General features: G+C 36.2%; 1 protein-coding gene and 1 long non-coding RNA gene across 2 annotated transcripts in view; one reads left to right on the forward strand and one right to left on the reverse strand.

The window, feature by feature from the left end:
* The window catches only part of LOC121732762 (extracellular serine/threonine protein CG31145), a 73,910-nt gene that overhangs the window by 17,798 nt on the left and 30,533 nt on the right, over positions 1 to 25,579 (forward strand). Inside the window, exon 3 of the mRNA XM_042122729.1 lies at positions 19,709 to 20,014. Coding sequence (XP_041978663.1) covers positions 19,709 to 20,014 — 306 coding nt within the window. The remainder of the gene's footprint in view (positions 1 to 19,708; positions 20,015 to 25,579) is intronic.
* LOC121732764 lies at positions 1,130 to 15,568 on the reverse strand. Its single transcript, XR_006036429.1, has 4 exons — positions 15,559 to 15,568; positions 6,458 to 6,464; positions 4,879 to 4,884; positions 1,130 to 1,197 (listed from the first exon to the last, which is right to left on the reverse strand). It is a non-coding gene; the product is annotated as an uncharacterized LOC121732764 (long non-coding RNA).

Below are 25,579 nucleotides of genomic sequence, written 5' to 3' on the forward strand. Positions count from 1 at the left end.
AGATGCAACAGCGTCACCTGCGTTTTGTCACGTAACACGTTCCATTTGTAAGGACTAAATGTTTTAATAGCAGCTATTTTAGCTTCCACACATTAAATTGACACATAAATGCATAGTCACGTATTGAACATAACGCTTATTTTTAAATTCAAACGTTTAGTCATACATAACTTTAGCCTAGTAACTGAATACGTAAAAAAACCGGCCAAGTACGAGTTGGAATCGCCCATGAAGGGTTCCGCAGCAGCAATAAGGTCTATTTTTATGAAATAAAAGGTTTTTGATTTATTTTTATATTTCAGTTGATTTAAGGTTTACCATTTCATATGTCGACTATCGTATAAAAGAACTACTTGCTAGATCTCGTTTAAAGCAATTTTCGTTGGTAGTTTTTATACAGGGTGTAACAAAAATAAGTGATAATACTTTAGGGTGTGTACGTGTTCCTTGTAGAGAGTTCACTGCGAAAGTAGCAGCGCTGAAAGACCAAAAAATTTTTTCACTTTTGTATGAGCAAGGGTCCGAGCGTCACGAGTTTCCCCATACAAAAGTGAAAAATTTTTTTGGTCTTTCAGCGCTGCTACTTTCACAGTGAACTCTCTACAAGGAACACGTACACACCCTAAAGTATTATCACTTATTTTTGTTACACCCTGTAGAAGGTAATGTACTGTATCATAATTTATTTTTTTAAGACTTATCATGCCCCTACTTTAGAAGTTAGAGGGGGGGGGCACACTTTTTACCACTTTGGAAGAACCTCTCTCGCAAAATATTCAGGTTAGAAAAAAAATGATGATTTTTTTTTGTTTCAGTTGTACATTATTATGGGGTTTTTTACCCCTAAAATGTTTAATAATTTTTCCATTTTTGTATCAAAATCTTAATGCGGTTCACCAAGTTTCAATAGTATAGCTCTTATAGTTTCGGAGAAAAGCCCAAGCATGGCAACCAGTAGAAATGCGAAAGTAAAGACAAACTGTGGACATAAACTGAAGGTGCCGTTCCGATCTTTACCGCGGCTAATCGCGACCGACAAAAATTCAATTTGCCACTTTATGACAGACTATAGTATATATTGTCATAAAGTAGGATATTATTTGAATTTTGTTGTTACGTTATTACGTATTTGATTGGAGCGTGATAACTTCGAGTCCATGTTTGTAGCGTAAAAACGCGCGTAAAACGCGGTATCTGCTGGCCGATTCTGTATCGTACATTTGTGAATTAATCACTGAGTTAGTCACTAAAACGGAGGAGTGAGCAACGGAGGAGTGAGCACTTTTGTATGCAAGTGAATACAAAAGTGACACTTTCCGTTGCTTACTCCTCCGTTTTAGTTACTAAGTCAGTGATTAACTTACAAATGTACGTTACAGGCCTTGTACCATGAAACTGTTTTGAAACTCAAACAATCGTACGAGAATGTTGCGTCCTACTCTTACAAACGTGAAATGACGTTGTTAGAGCAGGACGCGACATTCTCGTCCGATTGTTTGAGTCTCAAAACGGTTTCGTAGTAGGCCTACATTTTCGTAGTAGGCCTACAGAATCGGTCTGCCGGATGCAATAGATTAAATTAAAACGCGCGTATGGATTTCGCGCGTAAAACGCCTCATCTGGACAGGCACTTACAGCTGCTTCGCATTCATATTATGTCATTCATAATTCAAGTGCCATTAGATACTTGTAGGTCTGTAATCAAAAGCCTTTTTGCACCAGAATCAATAACACAGAGTTAGCTTTTTCATGATTTCATATGCAAATGCAACAACTCCCCCAAATTTAAAAAAAGTCTTCCGACATTGTTGCTCTTGACCAAGTAACAGCTCTAATGCCGGCAAATCAAACGCATATAAATAGACGTTTGTTTACAATCCCGCGTCATTCGGTGACGTAGAACGTTATTTCTGCGGGGCTAAAATGGTCGCTTTGAAGAATCATGATATGAATCATAATATGATTAATTTTTCAATAATCGCAAAATGCAACTCTGCTTGCAATTCATTTCTGTATTTTTGTACTGATTTGACATTTGTCAGTTTGACAGTTTTGACAATTCATTTGCTGAATTTATTGAGAGGAATTGCTAAATGTGACCATTTTAGCCCCGCTGTGTTTACCGGTTATTTGAAGACTTAGGGCCGTTACACACGTGGCGTACACATCGCAGGTTTGAGTATTTCCTCAGCTGGTGTACACTACTCACATCGCAGAATTCTGCAACAAAGGTCATACTTAAAATTATAATATTGCGATGCTAAGAAGTTAAGACGTATCACGTATGGTTTCCGTCGAAGTAGTTAGGGTGCAACTACCAAAGGACTATTATTAGTTTTATAATAGGCTATGCAGATCTTCATCATCAGGAACTTTAAACAGAATGTAGTTTATTTTATGAAAAATGTCTGTTTAATTTTACTCAATGGTAATTTCCTTACTATACTCACGGAAAAGGACTCCGTAAGAAATACTTGTATGGAATTTATTTTTTATCTTATTAATTTTCAATATAGCTTATTTTGGACGCACACGCTTTATCTTGACAAAATCTGAAAGTTAATCACATGGTTGATTTGTGTGATGTATAACTGTTTAACAGCGGAAACATAAAACTATATCACATATGTATATTTTACAGTTTACACCAATACCATCACCCACGTACAAATTTAGATGCTTTATGGGTTTTATGGCCTTCACTCATCATTATATCATGTTCAGTTCAGGCCGTAGCCAAAGTCCCTTTCGTTAAAAACGATGACGAAATTCGTTATCAAAATGTATGGGATTTGACATTAGTCTTCGCAAACGAATATATACGTGCAGCATGGCTCTCCCACGTATATAAATATATACGTGGGAGAGCCATGCTTCGGCACGAATGGGCCGGCTCGACCGGATAAATACCACGTTCTCACAGAAAACCGGCGTGAAACAGCGCTTGCGCTGTGTTTCGCCGAGTGAGTGAGTTTACCGGAGGCCCAATCCCCTAACCTCTACCCTATTCCCTTCCCTACCCTCAACTATTCCCTTCCCTTCCCTTCCCTACACTCCCCTATTACCCTATTCCCTCTTAAAAGGTCGGCAACGCACTTGCATCTCTTCTGATGCTGCGAGTGTCCATGGGCGATGGAAGTTGCTTTCCATCAGGTGACCCGTTTGCTCGTTTGCCCCCTTATTTCATAAAAAAAAAAGCGAAATGTCATTTAGCGATGACTTATGTCAAACCGCATACATTTTGATAACGAATTTCGTCATCGTTTTTAACGAAAGATACTTTGTCTAAGGGGGCAGAAGAAAATTGTATAGTACTAGAGAACGCCAACTCCGTTACATCAAAAATCGTTTGTCGCGTAGGTACCGTACATTTTTTCTGGAAAAAAAAGTGAGTATCATATTATGTCCTTTCCTATGACTCAAAATATCTATACCTACATACCTTTCAGCAAAAACCAACTTGGATGTAGCATAAAGTAAATATTTTTATTAATAAGGGGATAGTATGAAAGAGGTTTCCAAAATTACGTTCATTTATCGGTGCAAGTGACTAAGTTGTAAACTATAGTGTAAAGTAAATTTTAAAAGGAAAAAATATTATTATTTCACTGCGTACTTAAGAGGATTCCACACCGCCGTTTTTCCATACAAACGCTGTCCCCTGTTTCCTCCCTGGATAATGCCGGTAGAGTTACGATTTTTTTCCTGAATATCTATGGCGACTATTAGCATGTCCCTATGTTTTCTTTTTTTTCATAATTTAATTATTAAAAAAGATAAGAACGTCCAAAAACCCAAAAAAATGGCCAGATTTTCCTCTGTGTTCAAACACCCAGAAAACAAACCTGGCTAGAATATACAAAAAAATAAAACATAGGAACACAGCTTAAGCCTTGCTTTAATTCTTAATGAAAAAATTACTTAAATCGGTTAAGTTTTGGAGAAGGAATCAGCGGACAACGAATCAAAGATTTTCTGTTCTTTTATTAGAACTTTTGTCGTGTTGTCTCTATCGCGCTCTGCGGTGGGAGGCTTGAGATTGGTGAGACAGCAATACATTTTCAAATACCTATTTTCAATTTCTCTCGCCCCTGGTGTATCCTCTTAAGGGAGATCGCAAACGACACACTTTTTGTGCGATCGAATCGCACAAAAAGTCTGTCGTCTGCGATCTCCCAAAAAGTAGCTTTGCTGCAGCGTTTCTTTCTACAGTTTAAGACAGACTATTGCAATTTGCAATACAAAATCATCTTCACGTGTACTCTGTCTTAACACTAACGTGTCTCTGGCGATAGCCCTGATTCTCTTATATCAAAAGCGGCGCGTGAGTCGCGTCATGGACGCAGGCTCTAAAATAAGTCGTGCATGCGTCTTGCGCTCGTGACATGCTATATTTAATATTGGTTAGATTCATGTTATTTATTGATCAATAAAGCACACATAAGGACGAAATCATACGGTGCGATCTGTATAATTTGGTATTACCTAAAATGCTACAGCCTAAAATCAGATCTTACGGAAAAATTGTATTCGTAGCGTTATTTGGAATTAATTTTAGGTAATAAAAATAACAGTAAGATATTTTGAAAAGTTAAAATTTAACACCCCAATCGTTTTTAAATATACATAATCATCAATCTATTAACTCTCTTTTACAAATTGATTTTATTTTAAAATATTATAGTACTACATTTTGTTATTCTAACTTTCTAGTCTCAAAAAAATGCGCATTTCAATTCGCTTTCATGTACGATTGGCGCTTACAAAACACTAGGTTCTACAGAATGTTAGTACTTAGTAGAGCATGTGACATTCTCTGAATTCGAACTGCACGATTTTGGTGTTTTCTTTTAATACGGTTGTCGTGACGCAGATAACGATCGACTTTTCCACATCCGTATGAGTCGCACGTCTGCTCCACGCCTTATTTAACAACTGACACACTTCACAATTGATTGTCTAGATCATTTTATTGCAGATTGTGCGGGCAAATTGGCATACATTTGAGTCGAAAGTGCAGTGGACTTTATGCAAATAATCAGGGGTTTTTCCTATAATATAAGTGACTAGCTTTATAGTAGAAAGTTGGGTAGGTAATAGTGACGTTCGATTCGTATCTTAAAATATCTGTCACATTTTGAGGGTTCTCGTCCAATTCCCAAAAAATGGGCAAAAATTAAGAAATCTTATGAATATATTATGACAATAGTATTGAAGGTGAGGTAAACATTTAGAAACAAAATATGAGCGAACGGACTGGGAATTGGGATTTAATGCGGGAGGCATTCATTCCCGCAACTCTCTCCGCTCCACATTTAGGTATCAAACTCGTGAGCATTAGCGACCGATCGCTCTTGTAGGGGGGGGGGGGGGGGGGGGGGGGGGGTTGGACGACGGCTGCCCTAATGTAATAATTATTCTGTCTCGTCTCTCTACTCGGTAGGTGTGATCAGGCCCTTACAAGTTAGAATAAGCTTTTGCCACTGGTAGGTTAGGTAAGATTTAAGTTCTTAAAAATGTTTTTAGGATGTATCCAGGTATCTTTAATAACTCCAACCTTCTATCTGAGTAAATCCATACTACCATCCATTCTAATATTATAAATCTGAAAGTGTATCTGTCTGTCAATGTTTTTACGGTCAGCATAACACCGATTTTAATGAAATTTTGTATGGAGAATGGAGATACATACATCCCAAAAACAGACATAGGATATTATTGCGAGATAATGCACAGTTTCCAATTTCCCCTGAAACCTGAATTCCTAGACAACAAGTTTGCGGGCAACATTATGTTTATACTTCAATATAATATGATATTAACACCCAATAATAATCTGACATAATAATAGATCCCAATTAATGATTGTCATTATTAATTATTATTAATGCGTAACATTTATTTTCTTCGTAATATGGCGTTCATTGGCCTACATCCAACTGGATGGAAATGAATGAAATGTATAGACGAATTATGTCAAGCTTTTAGTGACCGGAAAGCTGTCAATTTAAGGCCCCATTACACAGTCCGGCACGCAGATTTGTTTATTGACGTCTAATCTAATAAATATAATGAAGAAGTAACTATTACTTATTAGATGACGCCTCACTCACAGAATTTACAGTTGAATCGAATTATCACACTAATTTACTACTGATACGCTTAGCACGACCACCAATAGAAGGCTTTCTTTTGAGAAAAAAATATAGTTGTAGTACAGGTACAGGTCCCTAGAACATTTTTTTTGACTTGATTACTATCAAGTTAATTTTTCATGAGTTGCTTGAATTTGATAATACGGACAACAATTCCCTCAGCGAAAATTCTCGAAAGTAGTAGCTAACAGAGATAGAAGGGATTAAATATTTCGATTTGATGATCCTAAAATACGGATTGTTATAATATTTGTAGGACAATGTAACTGTTAAATTATATAACTATTAACCTATTAATATACAAAAAATCTGCTGGTTAGGGTTCCGTAGTCAACGAGGACTTGCTTTTTACATTATTTATGATCAGATATATTTTATTGTTTACTTATACCCTACTGAGATATACCTACGACCTACAATATAGCAAGCTTCTCGGCTATTGCGGAAAAAATAAATTTTAAAACAAATAAACCGCCATAGTTATAATCATATCTGCAGCAAGTAGCATACATTGTTTTTCATAATTTAAACAATTCATACGGTATACAAAAGTAAGCTATGAAGGTTACAAAAGTGTGGACGCTAAAAAATGTGACTTTGGTACCTTTTGTTACATTCACCTAATTTTAACCTCTATTGTGTCACCAGTGTCAATTCGGTGGGGTGATAATTGACTGTGTTTTGACCATGACTAAATTAAAGTGACCTTTTAACATGACCACACCACCCTTATTAAAAAATATATGTTTGGCATACCTAATTATTATGGTAATAAGAGATTCAAGTAATTAATACAACAACAAGCATAGGTATTTTGAAAACTTTTCTCAATCTTACCTTATTGCTCATATTTATTTTAGTATGTATATGAATTGTGTCTGGCGACTAGAAAGTAAAGAAGATTTTAGAATACGCATAATCTTGAAAAGAGCTTTTAATTATCTATTTATAAGAGAATTGAAGATGACAAAAGCAATTTTTAACAATATCGGACCAAATAGTAAAACCATTGAGTTGATTTAAATAAAAACGAGAAGCACTAAGACGTAAAAGGATTTCTTAGTCTTAATCTTACCCCATGTGGGGCGAAAAGAAATTAAGACGCACTTAGAATTGAGAGTGCTGGAATGTATTCAAATGAAACGTTTAAAGTCAAGGGCCAGAAGATTCTTTTATTGCTTCACAATTTAAATTTTACCACGCAAGGTGAGAGATTTTCTCAAAGTAGGAAGAAGACCTACTAGCCTACCTAGATATTATACTTACACCAAAATTTGTCTTATATATAAAATTCTCATGTCACAATGTTAGTTACTTACCACTTACCGTGCTCCTTCGGCTTTACTGATTTTTACTAAATTTTATATGCATATTCAGTAGGTCGGAGAGTCAGCTACTGGCTACTTTTAATATTGATAAATGCATTTTTTTAATAAATAAATTATTACAACTCCAGACACCGCGAGATCTCGCCAATTTCGAGATCTCGCGAGATTAGCAGTTTGGTGGTTTTTTTTTGCAAATAATCACAATATTTGTATAAATTACGAAAAAAAGTAATAAATATTATAAGTTTTATAAGATTAACATTCATTTTCACGACTTTTTCCAATAGAATTTTATGCATCAAACATTGTTTGGACCTAGTTGAGAATCACAGTGTACAGTTGCTTAGGTCAGCTCCTGTTTGTTTTGACTCCGTGATCGCAACTCCGTCCTTGTCAGTCGGCGCTTCAAATAAGACGTTTTTATGCTCAAGTACAATTTCGTCAAACTCGCGAGATCTCGCCTTTTTTTCGTCCCAGATCAATCTCGCTAAAAAGGCCGAGATCTCGCGAGAACGAGATTGCATTCCCTAATCGTGGGTTCGTGGGTTTCACAGATACAATAGATTTTCAATTGTTATGCGGCAGCCGGCTGCCGCTTGGGGATTGATGGATTAAAGGGAAATGACAAACAATGACAGCTAGACTGTACCTGCAAATTCTTCCGGATATACCACTTTTCCTCCTTTTAATGACTCCTTATCATAAATTGGTAGTTCAAGTAATTACACATGTCTGGTTAACTGCCTACTTAATATTTGATGAGCCCATTCATACATAAGAAGGTAATCAATTGTTTATAAAACAGCGGCAGGAACCAATCTAGCGTGGTAAATATTTAATCGTATTCAGAGTCTAGAATCGGTGGTCGATGTCGTGCATAGTTTATACGTCATTAAAATAATACGAGCGGTAGACTGGACTAGATAGACTAGGGTTGGCTAAAATACATTGTTTTCTTTTTGTTACACATAAATCATAATGATTTCTCCTGAAGTCCTCGATAATTATTTATTTTTTAGTGCACGTATATTCAGGTATAGGGAAAAATACCGTGTTATTTTTATCCTTGATGTAAGAAAAAAATGAAATAACAGTCTGAACCAAATTTAAAAACATTTAAAGTCTGACAGCCCTACAGTTCATGCCCTATATTATGAAGCTCAGCAATTTAGTTATTAGCGGTCCTGTGGGCAGGGCATTTGAATCCTTCCTTCATTTAGGAGACAATTTGTTTATTAAGCAATTACTTTTTGACCATGATGATAGGTATATCTTTACCTTAAATAAAATAGTATTGCCTATAAAACCTACTTATTTTCACGTACCACCAATACTGAGTTACTTCAATTTAATGTTAGTTGTTGGTGTAAATCTTATAACTTTTCGCCAATATTTCTTAACACTTCTTTGACAACAGTGTTTTTCAATCTTTTTGATTTCGCGACCCCTTTACGGATTGAAATATAATTGAAATATATGGCGACCCCTCGTGTCATAGAAAGCCCAAGAAATAATTTTATTAAAAGGCTACCTACGTTAGGTAACGATTTTTTTCCTAGTTCGGTATATTGATCTATTATACCTCAACTTTTTCTTTTTTGTCGGCGACCCCCCGAGTAAGGCAGATTGAAAAACACTGTTTTACAACATGCTTTTGTAAAAGAATTTTTCACTTTTACTACTCTATTAAAATGTTAGAAATTGTACTGCTGATAAAAGTCTACCATAATAACTTATTTTCTACCACGGAAAAGTCAAATAAGTGGTAAAACTAGTATTTTACGCCAGAAACAATGGTGTGGAATTAAAAAATGTCCTCCTTCCCACCGCGGGAACCGTATTGTTGTCGCCGAGATCTGTGGAACTGTCACGTGTGCTGTATCGATTTTTTGTTTTATATCAATGCGCTTTCTTCTTTATGAAAATCTTGTCACCATTAAAGACTGTGCTAGTAAAAAAATATTTTAAACTAGATGACGCCCGCAACTCCGTTGCGCCAAAATTCGTTTATTTCAGCAAAATCGGTTCAGCGGTTTGAGCGCACTTTCGCATTTATAATAACAGTAATTTGATATGGATTAAATTAAATTATTAAAAAGCAGCGTAGGCAACAAGCGTGTAAGAAACGACAGGGCAATGCTGAGCAGTGAGATCGCATGGCAGGCAGTAAATGACTTTGCCCAGGAAGTCATCACCGCAAAAGAGGAGGCCGAGCGCAGGAGAGAACGGGAGGCGTTCGACCCTTTGAGACGGCCGAGGAGAAGACGCATGCGACGGAGTGGCCGCGGCGACTTAAATTAGCCGGGTACTCGGGGCGGTGGTGTGGGGACACCGCCGCCCATTGCACCGAGTCCTACAGAGAGAGCCATGATGCGCAAGGTGTTCCTGCGCATCGCGACCCCCGAGTAGCGGGGTGGTGTCGGCTCTGTAGATGATAGCTGGTAGGGTTGCGGTAGGTTCTATCGTACCCGCAACTCTGCCTTTAGCGATGAGGGTAGACTACAGGAGGCCCACATATCCCCAATTTGCCAGGGATGCGTAAAAAAAAGGCAAAGAAACGAACTCCGTATTTTAGACTTTTATAATTCTTCATTACCATAACTTGTTAAACTAAATAAGTTTCATAATAGTTGATTCATAGGCAGATGGGAGATGGACGTTAGTTGGTTGTGTTATGCAGTCATTAAACAGTAGGCAGCATTAGGCATTACGTAGACCGATGAATATAGTTGCCTCATCTGCCTATGAAACAATATCTGTGATTGTAAAAATATTGACTGAAACTAACTTAGTAGCAGTTGTATAAAAGTATGTAGTTTACTTTTTTTTTTTATTATTGTATTATGTTGCCATAAATTATTATGAATATCAGACCAAAATCTGATATAATTAACCTGTTGTTAATAGATGTTGAATTTAACCTTGTCGTACTTGTGGGATAGTTTTGACATTGATTTGTCAAATAATAAAGTTAATTTCTCAAGTTATGGACTTAGGCATTGCAACAATGCGTTTCTCAGGTAATGTTTGCAATATGAGAAGTACTGTCAGCATAACATCAACTTGCAGAAAAAACATGACATGAGATAACACTTTATATAAATATAGGATGGAAAAATATATCGGAAAAATCGCTGTTCTGATAGCTGTAGACTCAATCACCAAATTTTTTGCTTTTGTTGTATTTTTGTTTTTAATATAATAATTCGAATCATCTACGAAATTTTTGCCCATATTCTTAAGCTTTATTTATTTATATAATAGCTGTCCCGGCAAACGATTCTTTGCCATATAAAGTATTTCGCCCGTATTATTTTATTGAAGTGACTAAATAAGTATGTCAGCATGGGAACGTCCATCGCTATCCCGTCGCACAAACAATGGTCGCCGTCAGTCTCGAGTTGTAATAATTCACTATTATTTCACGGAGCTAATACAGAGCTATTATTTATTCAACAAAATATGTACTTATCAATATAAAAAGTACCCAGTAGCCGACTCTCAGACCCACTGAATATGCATATAAAATTTGGTTAAAATCAGTAAAGCCGTTTCGGAGGAGTACGGTGACTAACATTGTGACACGAGAATTTTAAATATAAGATATCATCAATCAATTGATAATAATCAGGATATTAGGGTTCATTTTTAAATCCCTTACTAATGGAAATATTTGCCTTATTAAAGTATCTAAGTTTCACTCCCCTATAGACAATATTATGTTAAAACCGTAAAAGACCGAAAGTTCACAAAATACAGAGTGAACGTTCGTTCTGTCTATTGTGCTATACAAATCCTATTTTTATAATTCTGTTATTTCTTTGCTGACGCTCCAGCCGCTTGTCTAATGGAAGCTGTGATCAAGATGGTATCAGTAAAATGGGTGTTATTCACCCATTGTTTGTCTTACTGAATGACTAAAGTGATCTTTGCGTGTTTCAAACGCTGAGCATTGTTCAGAATTGCTCGTTATGCTTCAACTATTTCTCATCTTTTTATGCTGACTGTTGATGTTACGTAAGAGACTAACCTAATATGAGGATGCAACTCTGCAATACCTGTTCAATGTTGTTTACATGTGAATTGTCTTATTTTTACATGCAGTTCAGCAAACAAGTTGTTATTAGCTTTGTCCATACTGTGCCTTTTTCTGTTCGTCAAGGGCATGCGTTATAGCGCAGTCAACAGCGAACGTGAGGCATGCCCGCGACGCATGCCCTCTGACCGTATCCAAAAAACAAAAATGACAATGTTGGCGTTGCGTTCGTTGACGCATTCAATTATTGAATGCGCCAAAACGAAAGTTGAATGAAATAAGATGACGAAAATTGAAGACGAAAGCGCATAGTGTGGACATAGTTATTTGGTGACATTTTATACAGCGTGTAACAAAATAAAGTGATAATATTTTAAGGTGTGTATAAATCCCCTATATAGAGTTCACTGCAAAAGTAGCTGCGCGGAAAGAGTATTTTTTTTACCGTTGTAAGAGCAAACTCATTGGGCTGGGGTGCTTGCCCAAAACTGTAGCTCGATCAGCGCTGCAACTTTCCCAGTACGTATTCTTACGTATATTAGGGTAGAGGTCGTTCTTACGTATATAAGAGTAGAGATCCACGACATTCCCCCGTATAGGTACTGCTGATGGTAAATCTCTGATGGTTTTAGTGGGTAGGCTCGCCGCTTCTCGTCGGCCAGTCTCACTTCAGCTAACTGAAGCACATCTTCAACCCGGGGAACCCATAAAGGGTTTACCCTGCGTCATAAAAAATATTTATCTAGTAACACAACAATACATAATGAGATTATGCTTTTTGCCACAAATTGCTGTTAAGTATTAGGATTTGTCACGTTTGAATTTATTCTTCAAATGAGGTACTATGAACAAATAGAAAATTTCATAGAACCGATAAGAGGTTTCCGTAACAAATATTGTTTGTTCTTATCAAACCGTCAAGCTATTTTCTTATGTAAACGTTATTTTACTTCACGGTTATAGGTGTATTAAAATAATGTTGTAAATGCACATAATCCGGTGACACTAATTTGCTAATGGTTGCAGGAACCTTCGTTTATCTAAGGGTATGCGCGCACGGGCAACTTAGTTGCTCGGCGATTTATTTGTCTCTTGATGAAGTCTAGGAGCTAGTATGAAAGTGCGCGCACGTAGCGACGCAACTCTGTACAACTTTTTCACTCAGTAGTCACTTCACTATTTTTTTTTATCTGCGCCCTCGGACGGTTCTGGGTTCACAGCAGCACTACAAATATATACTAGTAATCTGTGACAGCAGCTGTCTAAGGTCGGACGAAGGGGTGGTTAGGGGAAATCTAGAAATTTCCTTTTATTATTTAGCAAGATTTTGAGATTTTTCAATTTTACCTTAGATTTGGGGGGGGGCATGCCCCCCCCCCCCCTTCGGACCGCGCCTGGTAAATAATACTAGAGTACTTTCGACACTCATTCTAAAGTAACTAAAAATTTTTTTTGGGTATGCTCTCAATTTCATAAAACTAGTATAAAATTTCCCGAGAGTCAGCCGATCGCTCCATAGTGGATGCACCCAATATTCTATTTTCCGACGCTTTCTTCGGTTTTTTATAGCGATTGCAACGACCACAGCCGTCTCGACCAAATCCATGTTGATGACTGTCAAGAAAAAAACTGAAAAAAGTCGGGTTGCTGTCGCTCTCGTACGCGCACCCCGGCGACATGGCAATTATTTTTTCGAAAGAGACAAATAAATCGCCGAGCAACTAAGTTGCCCGTGCGCGCATGGTCTAATAGTAGTAGTTATTATTACATTGTCCTAACCTTAGTAGGATATCATTACCTCAATGACGTACAAGACTTTTCAGAATATAGCAACAGGTATAACTGCAGAATGTTTTGATGATGATTGGTTTCCAAAATGTCTCTTTTTTGGGAACCTCTTTTATGTTGGCGCATGGTTGACACTAGGGCGCATCCCTCGCAAAAGAACTAGTACAAACTTCTTACGCGGGATTCGTATTAGCTTTCTAAGAAACCAGTTCATAGACGTTAAATTAAGATGGATCGAAAAGATCAATCACATATAAGTATCCACTATCCAAAGGCATATTATGACAATAAGCTAGTGATCATATTTAAAAAAAGTAAACAAAAGCAAATAGGTGTCAATAAAAATGTCAAGCCGCGCCCATAGATGGCGCTGATAGGACTAATTAATGCAGCGCTAACGAGGGTAGATGGGAATTGGATAATTGGAGTGGTATTGTCACGTTGTTACGTCAAGTATACCTAGTGATGCGACAAGTTATTGTTGTGATCGGTGAAGAGGAGATTCATTATGGTACAAGTTGGAACCGAGCGACACGCGACAACTGCAGATGACGTGTCGTCGCGACACTACTGGTTTCTATGTATTTCTCACCCTCCGCAGCTAGCGACACGAAGCTAGCGACACGAAGCTAGCGACACTTATTCATAGAAATACATAGATACCAGTAGTGTCGCGACGACACGTCGTATGCCCCCGCTTCATGTGGCTGGCTTCCAACTTGTTTCTCCTATTTTTATGAAGACTAAAATTACTTAGGAAGATAATGGGTAGTAATGGTTTTTCATTACTTCTTTTGCTGCTAGGGCTAGGGCAGACCTGTAGGCCTATTACTAAACCGTTTTGAGACTCAAACAATCGGACGAGAAAGTCGCGTCCTGCTCTAACAACGTCATTCCACGTTTGTTAGAGTGGGACGCGGCATTTTCGTACGATTGTTTAAGTCTCAAAACGGTTTCGTGGTACGGCCCCTGACTCGACACACTAAGCATCTTACTCCGCGGTTTTCGAAAATATTCATACTTTCCACTTCTTACCTATGGTCTATGTAATTTGCCTTACATGAAAGAACTTATAACTACAATATTTTTAATTAGTATTTAAAATGTGGATACTTAAAGATATATTCTACTCCTATTGAAATATCTAGAAAAACAACTCCCCTTCTAAAAGGTCCTGGAAAAATGTGTTTTCTATGAACGGTGACGTTGGGAAATCCTTTGTTAAAGTTACAAATAGGCAGGTAGAGTGAAAACAGGATCTGTTATTTTTAGGAAGTTGTAAGAATTTGCAGAGATCACGTCCTCCTATCTTTCCGGTTTTAGGTTAATTAATTAAAACGTAAATAGTAAAAAACGCGCCTTAATTTATTAAAAGATAGTAAAATGATAGGAGAAAAACCTTGTCTCTAAAAATTTGAAGCGATACGTCATCTAATATATAAAATTCTCGTGTCACAGTTTTCGTTGCCATACTCCTCCGAAATGAAATTTTTAGTGCTTATCCGGTATCTATGAGAATCGGCCAACATCTATTTTTCACCCCCCTAAATGTTAGGGGTAGTCCACCCCTAAATTTTTATTTTTATTTTTTAGACAAAATTTTTAATTTCTATTTTTTTATGATACAACATACAAAAATACATACAATCCTCAATTTTCACCCTTCTACGATCAACCCTAATTTTTTAATAGCCATTTTAGTAATTAAATCATTGTTCATCCCCGGTTTATATGGCAAAACAACGTTTGCTGGGTCAGCTAGTAATATTATAAAACAAAGTCGCTTTTTTTCCCTCATGTCCCTTTGTTCCCTTAAATCTTTAAAACTACGCAATAGATTTTTATGATTCTTTCAGTGTTAGATCGCCCATTTATTGAGGAAGGCTATAGGCTATATTTTATCATGCTGAGACTAATAGGCGAATGTGGAAAAAACGTGGGAAATTATTTGAAAAGGCTTATCTCGCGAACCACTGGAGCAATTTTTATGTTATTTGGCACAGATAAGAAGCAGACCACGTGAAGGATCATAGGCTATCGATTTTTTTTTCAGTCGCTATATATTTTATACCCGTGCGACGCCGGGGCGGGTCGCTAGTATAATTATAATAATTTTTAACAAGGAAATGTAAAGCCGGTTGCGGAGTACGTACCGGAGAGGATTAGGGCGCGTTCGAACGTGCGCGTTTTTTGCGCGTACGCGGTGTTTGTGAAAATGTATGAAAATAAGCTTTATATTATTATTTATTACTAAAACGCGCAGACAACGTCTGAACGCGCGCTTAGGGTTGATTCAGACCGCAACGCGACGCGTAGATGCATTTCTAAATTTGTACTGAATTGACAGATTGGCATGTCATCTCGCACAATTGAAATCTGTCAAATCCATACAAATTTATCCCGCGCCGCGCCTCGCCTCGCGGCTCGCCTCGTCGCGTTGCGGTCTGAATTGACCCTTAGAGTTACGTACCATTGCCGTCTCTATCACTTTCGCTCTTCAAATGCTCCGGACCATATTAGGTAAATTACATTTTAATATTATGTTATTATTTAAATTATTAATAATAATTGAAACTACTGTTTAAACTTCAAAAGTTTAACTTTCAAGCAGGGAGCGAATCCTCTTTTAAAATTCCGGCAACGCACCTGCAACTCTTCTGATACTGAGAAGTTTCTGATTCATAGGCGACGTAGTTGCTTTCTAGCAGGTGACCCATTTGCCCCTATAATTATTGTAAAAAAAAACTTCATATTTTGTATACCTAACCTATGTGTTAGTTTATTATTTCAACCTAAAGCATATTAAAATTTCAGACTAAGCAGATATTTTATGCCAAGAATCAAGATACTTACTTCTAGACTCGGCAATATCAGCAAAATGTGGAAACGCAATACAAAGCTTGATGCAACAATTTTTGTTTTATTATAGGTACAGGATGTTTTGTTTTTCTTTTAATTTTAAATTACAATATGGACAAATTCATAAGGCGAGTCTCAAAAGTCTAAACCACATTAAAATATGTATAAAATTACTAGCCTTACTTTTTGGACATGATGGATATTATACGTCCAGTAATTGTAACTTAAAATTAAAAGTCACACACACACAAAACAACAAAAAAGGAAAATTAAATAAAATTAATTTACGTTATTTAATACTGCGTCACCAGCTCCATTACACCATTTTATTAAAATAATATTTAACACTACATTTATTTTATACACTCGCTATTACTGAATAAATATCTGAATTTTACGGTAAACAAAGAACAAAAAATTACATAACATTTTCGTAGACATTTTATATTTATTGGCGAAAATGGAGCACGCTTTATCAACAGATAAATAGCACTTGTAGGTACAATGTCAGCAGCTATTTGGCCCACATAGATCTGTTTACTGCACATTACACGTACACTGCATCATCATCATCATAAACGTCAGTAATAATAGTATTTCAAAAAGATAAAACCGACTGCAAAATTGTTCATAATTGGGTATTAAAAATCCCTATCTTAAAACCTACTGAACCAATTTTGATGATACTTGCAGTATTCCGTAAGTCGAATAATACCTAGTTCAACAAAAAAAAGGAATTACTTAATTTGGATTTTTAGTTGCGGAGATATGGGAACACAAACATAAAACATACAATACATACACTTTTGAAAGGCACATTTGTTCAGTCGCTGATATAGACTAGCATATTATAAGAAAACTGGGCAGTTCTAGAAATATTACATACATACAGGTCAAATTAATAATTACCTCCTTTTTTATTGAAGTCGGATAAAAACCCGTCTGACCCAGATCTAATTTAAGGCGACGCCTTGATAATTTGGCTGTAGCGATGTCAATTTTTCTCAGCTATGACTAAAGCTAAGAAATTAAAGTTCATTGTCAGTATTCATCATGTCTTTGTCTTTGAATTAGCCATAGCATAACATGATTGGTCAACTTTTATAACACAGAATAATCAATCAAAAACACCTCTGTAAAAAAGGGATTCTTATTTTGTTAACAGAGGAGAGCGATTTAAGCTTCCAAAATTTGTACATAAATTGGTTCAAGCATACACTTTAATTTGCCCATAGCTTATATGAAATGTATTCATGGTTTTTAAATTACGCAACAAAACCATTTTGTCGCTTACGCCCTTTCCATTTTTTGCTGTTCCATTGCTTGTTTTCTAACAAGCAATCTAAAACGGAATCCAAGACGGTTTTTTACTTTAACGCAGCAAAGTATCTTCTGTTCTCGTAATTGAAATAGTCAGTAAAATCTGCATTTTTCGACGCATATTATGGTCTGGGCGCGTGTAAAATTGGTCTTGGTCTTGATGTCCCCCCTATCCTGGCAATCAGACTGGGATAGATATTAAGTAGCCCTTATTTGTCCTGTGGTCCTGAAACAATATTACGGTCAAGAGTCTTCATAAACAATTTTAGGTTATAACTCTGAATGTTGTAGTATGCAATTATTTGAAACAAAACAAAGAGATAATATGTCCCTTGTTTAGAGTTCACTGTGAAAGTAGCAGCGCTGATTATTGATGAAATGTTCTTTCCGTGCTGCTACTTTCACATTGAACTCTACATAAGGGACATATACACCCTAAAGTATTATCATTTATCACTTTGTTGTACACCTTGTATATGCCTACATAATAACAATAATATAAAATCCGGTAACCGGATAAAAATCACTCGGGAAACAGTTACCGCTAGTTAGTCGCAACTTGTGTCCGGTATATTGTGTCATTGTGCTAACGTATACTTTCGTTGTGCATGTGCAATTGTGCATCATCATCATGCTAACTATTAACATCTAACCACCACATTTTATGGACGTACGGACGTCGGGTTATAATATTAAGTCAACGTATTGCCCTCTTCTCGTATAATCATATAATGTTCATGAATGTGTAGAAAAGTCATGAGCTCAATAATACATAGTAGTTATCCACACTAATATTATAAATGCGAAAGTGTGTCTGTCTGTTAACTCCTCACGCCTAAACCACTGGACCGATTTTTCTGAAAGGTGGTGAGATACTTTGATTCCGGGGAAAGGATATAGAATAGTTTTCCCGGAAAATGTACAGATCCCGCGCGATAAACGACTTTTGGCGCGACGGAGTTGCGGGCGTCAACTCCGTTCATTTCATAGAAGTTATAAATATTACATATATTTTTATAGCTTCTATGTAATCCTTACTGCCTATTAATATGATTTTAGCCTTGCGATGCGTTCATCGGAATAAATAGATCACTGATATGTATTTTGTATTCACAAATGTCAAAGGCGTGATAGAAGTAACATTGTAGAGAAGAGCGTAGAGTTCACGACTTCGCGACCCTAGATACGGACACGTGGAGTAGATATTGCGTTTTAGTCATAAAGTTAATATACCTAGCGGAATAGAGCAACAATGTCGAGCTGCCAAACGAAACCGAAATTGGTTTCATCTGTGTGTAAAAATATGTGTACGTATACACTTACACAAGCACGATTGAACATGATTTCTATGAGATTAAATGTCAGCGTGCGGCACGTGCCGACTGGACGTCAAAACGTAACCACGCAGTGTTACTGATAGTGACATCTCTCTTGCTCAGGCCTTTGTTTCTCTATTCCGCTAGGTATAATAACTTTATGGTTTTATTTTAATATATTCAGGACACTGGTGACACTGGGCATCTCCATAACTAGGAGAACGGCTCAGAAGTTTTTACGGACAAAAAATAAATTAAAAAATAACCTCCTGTTTTTTTTGAACTCACTTAATAATTTATAGTCGCAACTCGCCGCCAACTATATCTCAGACAACTCGCTGTATAGTTTTTTATCTATTTATCGTCTTGTAATTCTGATAACATAATTATAGGCGTCCAAAATATGTTTGTTTACTATTAGGTGACAAGCCTACTCTTATAACAAGCACCATAATATAGTGAATAGTCACGAGCTCACGACATCTACTACCATTCAATATCCTTCATTATAGACTTTAGCGAGAGCCGGTTTTATATTTTTTATGAGTATAGGTCTCTTTAATTTTGCCGCCCGTACGAACCCATAGGCCATGGCCTATAAGAATAAGAATAAGAATAAGTTTATTTTGACAATCACACAACACAATATAACATTACTACAAAAATACACAAAGAAATAAAGAACACAAAAAATACAATAATATTAAATCGTGTGACGGCAAAACTGGACCCAGCTCAGCATTAGCAGCGACTACAAGTCTGCTGCACTGGTTTTCTATACTGCCTATAGATAATTCCAGAGCTCACTGTAACGACAGCCACGTTCAATATCCTTCGTGATAGACTGTAACGACAGCTACGTTCATTATCCTTAATCCCCACCCTAACTCGTCAATGTTGTTGCAGCGTCAGCGGGAACGCACGTCGCGCCAAGCGCTCGCCGACGCCGGACCATGCGCGCGCGCACAGTGCTCCCGCGCCGCGCCGCAACAACACGCGCAACATGCTCAACATGAAACTCAAGGAGCGGTTAGCGCTTACCCTTAGCGCCTTCCTCGTCCTATTCACCATCATGCTGATAGTCGACATCCAGATGGACTACGGCCTCTCCGGCCACAGATTCCCTCTCCATGGCCGCGTCAAAATCGGCGACGACACCGACAAAGGACACTCCGCCTACATCGAGTTTCGGAAACGATTTCTACAGAAAAGGTTAGTGAAGTGAAAAGTGTTCGTGTGAAAACGTGAAAAGTTTCTTTCCTAATGAGCAGTAAGTAACAAGCCATTGAGAATAAAAAGAAAACTACCGCAGGGCTAAACTTAGTACAATCTAGACTAAATTTGATGATGGTCATGTAAGGCGCAAGTCGTTTCAAATATCCAAAAATTACTCAATTAGGGAGAGAAATTATAATCATAAATATAGCAAAAAGTTTCAATCATAAAATAAAATCGATACGATATATTTTGTGAAATGCAAAGCGGTTGTAGGAATATTTTAGTAGTTTTATATGTTAGAATATATCTACTATAATATAGTTATATTCTGTATTAATTTTCAATCACATTAGTATTATCGGACGTTATCATGTTGTTCGTTTGACAGCGAGCGTCTCGGCTGATAACGATGTTCTCTCGGCGTATAAACACGTCGAGATGGTATATGAATGTGGACATAATATTTTGTTTCCCACAATAATGTCATAACCTCCTCCTTTATGGAAGTCGGTTAGTAATTATCGAGTTATTCTAGCGGTAAAATATACAAAATAAGAACAAGATACAATATTCTGTTCCTTTTAAATCTAAAAAAAAAACAATATTTTTATGTATATTTTTCCGTACCCAAAGGGTAAAAACGGGACCCTATTTCAAAGACTTCACTGTCTGTCCGTCTGTCTGTCTGTGTGTCTCCAGGCTGTATTTTAAGAACCGCTGAAATTTTCATAAATTGTGTATAATACATTATATCTGTTGCCGTTATAACAACTACTAACTAAATTAATATTTGAGGGGGGCTCTCATACAACAAACGTGATTTTTTTGGCCTATTTTGCTCGATATCAATAATGGCAACAGGAAAAAAAAAAAAGGTAAGCACTTGAAATTTTCACAAAGTCCTTAATTATAATGTTATGTGTAATTTAGTAATTAATAATAATATTTTGATAAAATAGGAATTTTAAATACTTTAAATAGGCTCCCATACAAAAAACGCAATGTTTGGCTTATTTTTGTTCTAACGGTACGGAACGCTACGTGCGTGAGTCTGACTCACACTTGGCCGATTTTTTTTGTTTTATTTTATTTTACCGTGGTTTTACCTAAGTCATAAAGTGAAACAAAAATAATAATGTTATGACTTATGACAAAATTATATTTTTAGAGATAAAGTATTTGTGCTACATAGATATTATGATAAGTAAAACACACATCAAAGACATCTTAGACACATTTTTTATGCCTAAATAATGTTTACTCCGACTATGTACACACACAAGAAAAGGATTACTTTTTAAAGAAAAATAACATACATTGAGAAACCTTTTCCTTTTTGGAAGTCGGTTATAAATGAATATTAATTAAACAATTAGTTAACGGCATAATAACTTAACCAACAGAAGATATTGGCACATACGTATTCGTGACTAAACTCATGTTACTGACCTTAGTTATCACTTATCAGTTAATGCATTTTAGTATTTAAAAGTGCATAATTATAAATAAGATTATCTTACCTTGATAACGTGATAAGAAGTGAGGATTTAAGTAGCGATTTCTAAGAATTAACGTGACTGGGTATTAATAAAGTTAATTATTATTAATTATTATAATTTTAATTTAATCTCTCCGTTTTAATAATGACATCTATTGAAGTGAAAACTATTATTAAAATCAATAGTTTTTCTATTGAGACATTTTGGTTTAGGATATTATTGTCTACAATCGTATATTTTCTGTAAAACCTACACTTTATCCTTTTCTGGGACTGAAGTTATCTGCATAAAAAATACAACTCAATCAGTTCAGCATTTTAGCATGCAAAAACCGCGTAAACGAGGTAACAGATTTTTTTTATGACTTAAGGGGGGCAAACGAGCAAACGGGTCACCTGATGGAAAGCAACTTCCGTCGCCCATGGACACTCGCAGCATCAGAAGAGCTGCAGGTGCGTTGCCGGCCTTTTAAGAGAGAATAGGGTAATAGGGGAGGGTAGGAATGGGAAGGAAAGAAAAGGAAAAAGGGAAGGGAATAGGGTAGGGGATTGGGCCTCCGGTAAACTCACTCACTCGGCGAAACACAGTGCAAGCACTGTTTCACGTCGGTTTTCTGTGAGAACGTGGCATTTCTCCGGTCGAGCCGGCCCATTCGTGCCGAAGCATGGCTCTCCCACGTACAGATAGACACATTTTCGCATTTATAATATTAGATCTCTACAAATGTATAATGTTGCTATAGTACGCTTGTAAGCTAGTATTAGTATTCTTCGGCCATCGTAGGCCCACTAACCTCATAACAATGACACACTATAAAACTACGTTGTTATTACGGTGAAGTAACACAAAATATAATGAGCTATACTAATAATATACCTTTTCGTAAACACTAACGGTAATTATTATTGTATATTTACATGTAATTATAAAATAGGTTTATTGTATAAATATTTTTTACATATTTTTAACTCTCCGGGGCAAAACGGTTAGTAAAAATATGTAAAAATGCCATCAGATTCTGGTAACCTATATTATGAGTTTTATTTTTTAATATTTTTTAAGTAAAATGTAACTTTAAAATTGCGCGAACCGTATATTTTCCGTTATAATCTTATGTTGTGTCTGGACTGAAATTATTTACGTAACGTTCTTCTATATTGGTTCAGCAATTTTAACCTAAAGAGGTAACATACGGACGGATAAAATTTTGCATTTACAAGCATTTACATTATAAACTAGACTAGCTGATGACCGTGAACTTTGTATCACTTTCGTCCCAATGTAAACCTTCCCTGGATTTCCACAAATATTTCAAGACTAGAATTTGCCAATTCCATTCAGCCGTTCTCGAGTTTTAGCAAGACTAACAAAATTATAATTCATTTTTATTATAATAGAAGATATTAGTATGGATTTAAGCAGCCAATTTCTTAATTACCTTTTAAATAAGAAAGCCATGTTAAATTAGCTAATGCCGGCATTAGACACACCATGGTCCATGCATAACAAATAACTACTATTAAAAACTAATCAGTCCATTCATTACAATTACTAGAACACTATTAATATTAATGCATAGGTAATTAAACTCATTGTTTATAACACTTTTGAAAATACTAATTATGTCATTAGGAAGAAGAGGTATTTAAAGTGTGCACTTTAATTTTATTGTGCATATAAGTGCTCACTGAACTTACATGTCTTTTTATAAACAGTTTCATGGTTTTTTTTATTAAAACCTTTTTGTATTTGGCAAAAAATTCTAAACAACGGATCAAACTAAATTAAAATTGACTTGTGTAATTCATAGGTAAACATTTAAAAAGGGGGTAAAGAAATAGTATGTGCGGAAATTATTTGGTCGTCTTTAATTTACCGAAAAAAATGTGCGATAAAAAGCGCTTATCTACTATTATCAAATTTTTGCACTTTTCCCGTAGCTCGTAGCATCCCGTAGACATCTCGTAGCACAGGAACGCTACGTACGTAGCATTCATTTTCTTAAGTATTTAGTGTCCCTTAAATAATATGGGCGAAATACTTTATAATAATTCGCTTTTATACGAGCTTTTGCCCGCGGCTTCGCTCGCGTTAGCAGGTATTATTATATACAAACTTTCATCCCCTATTTTGACCCCTTGGGGGTAGAATTGATCAAAATCCTTTCTTAGCGGATGCCTACGTCATAACATCTACCTGCATGCCAAATTTCAGCCCGACCCGTCCAGTGGTTTTGGCTGTGCGTTGATAGATCACCATGTTAGTCAGTTTTATATAATATATAGATATAAATTGTTATTTAGTACCCGCACTAAATAACAATATAATTATAAAGGCGAAGTTATATAAAAAAGTAGCTGTCCCGGCAAATGTTGTTTTGCCATATAAAGTATTTGACTCATATTATTTTATTGAAGTGACTAAATAAGTATGTCACCATGGCAACGTCCATCGCTATCCCGTCGCACAAACAATGGTCACCGTCAGTCTCGAGTTGTAATAATTTACTATTATTTATTCAGCAAATGCACTTATCAAGATTTTTTTTCACCGATTCTCAGATCCACTGAATATGCATATAAAACTTGGTAGAAATCAGTAAAGCCGTTTCGGAGGAGTACGGTAACTAACATTGTGACACGAGAACTTTATATATAAGAGATATAAAAATACTTTTCTATCTGGTTACTACCGTTTAATGCATGCTGAACGGATTTGAATGAAATTTTGTATATTTTTAATAATATTTACTTTAAGTACCGCGAAATGATATAGATTGAAGGGTTATAAAAGGATATACGTTTACAGGTGTATTGTGAAAGTAGCAGTGCTGTAGGAGCAAGTTTTTTTGAGATTTGTATGGGCAAGCGCCCCAGCTTCATGTGGATTTTCCATACAAAAGTTAAAAAAAAAACTTTCAGCGCTGCTACTCCTACAGCGAGCTCTATATTATACTGTATACATTATACACAGCTTAAAGCATTGTCACTTAGTTTTGTTACATCCCGTGTAAACGAACTTGTTTGACGTGGGAGAGCCATGCTTTGGCACGAATGGGCCGGCGTGACCGGATAAATACCATGGGCTCATAGAAAACCGGCGTGAAACAGCGCTTGCGCTGTGTTTCGCCGAGTGAGTGAGTTTACCGGAGGCCCAATCGACTACCCTTTTCCCTTCTCTACCCTCTCCTATTCCCTTCCCTACCCTCCCCTATTACCCTATTTCCTCTTTAAAGGCCGGCAACGCACCTGCAGCTCTTCTGATGCTGCGAGTGTCCATGGGCGACGGAAGTTGCTTTCCATCAGGTGATCCGTTTGCTCGTTTGCCCCCTTATTTCATAAAAAAAAATCAAAATTACATTTAGTAATAGATAAGCAAAACAAGATTCTGTAATAATAGATAAATAAATAAAATTATTTATTTCAGGCTTCTGCGACCCATAACATTACAATTTAATTTTTTTTTAAATTGTAATGTTAAATTTATCATTATACCTAGTCATTACGTTAAAATTACAACACTTATAAAATTTATGATTTGGCAATAAAAATTAAATTAAAATTTAAAAGTTGAAATGATGTATACTTAAATAAAACTAGCTGTTTGACCGAGCTTTGCTCGGTATTCGATGAAACACTAGATCGACTTATCGCCCCCGAAACCCCGTATATACTAAATTTCATGAAAATCGTTGGAGCCGATTCAGAGATTCCAATTATATATGTAGAAGAATTGCTCGTTTAAAGATATAAGATAAGATAAAATTATAATAAAAATTTGTCAAAAAATACAATTTAAAATAAAAATAATGTTTATAACCTCAGCTGTATCCATCAGTGATAACTGATAAGAATTTCAAATGTGGTCAAGGGCGATTTCCATTATCACTCAATTTGTTTCGTTGTAACTGCAATTAGTAAAAACAATTGAATTCGATTTGATTTCAGTCGTTTTAGATTTCATACATTATATACCTCTTTATAAGGATTTGATTAATATATATAATTTGATAGTTGCATTGAATAAGCTTCGAAACTACGATGGGAAATAACCACTTTCA

The sequence above is a fragment of the Aricia agestis genome, chromosome 12 (assembly GCF_905147365.1).
Source record: "Aricia agestis chromosome 12, ilAriAges1.1, whole genome shotgun sequence".
NCBI classification, from domain to species: Eukaryota; Metazoa; Arthropoda; class Insecta; order Lepidoptera; family Lycaenidae; genus Aricia; species Aricia agestis.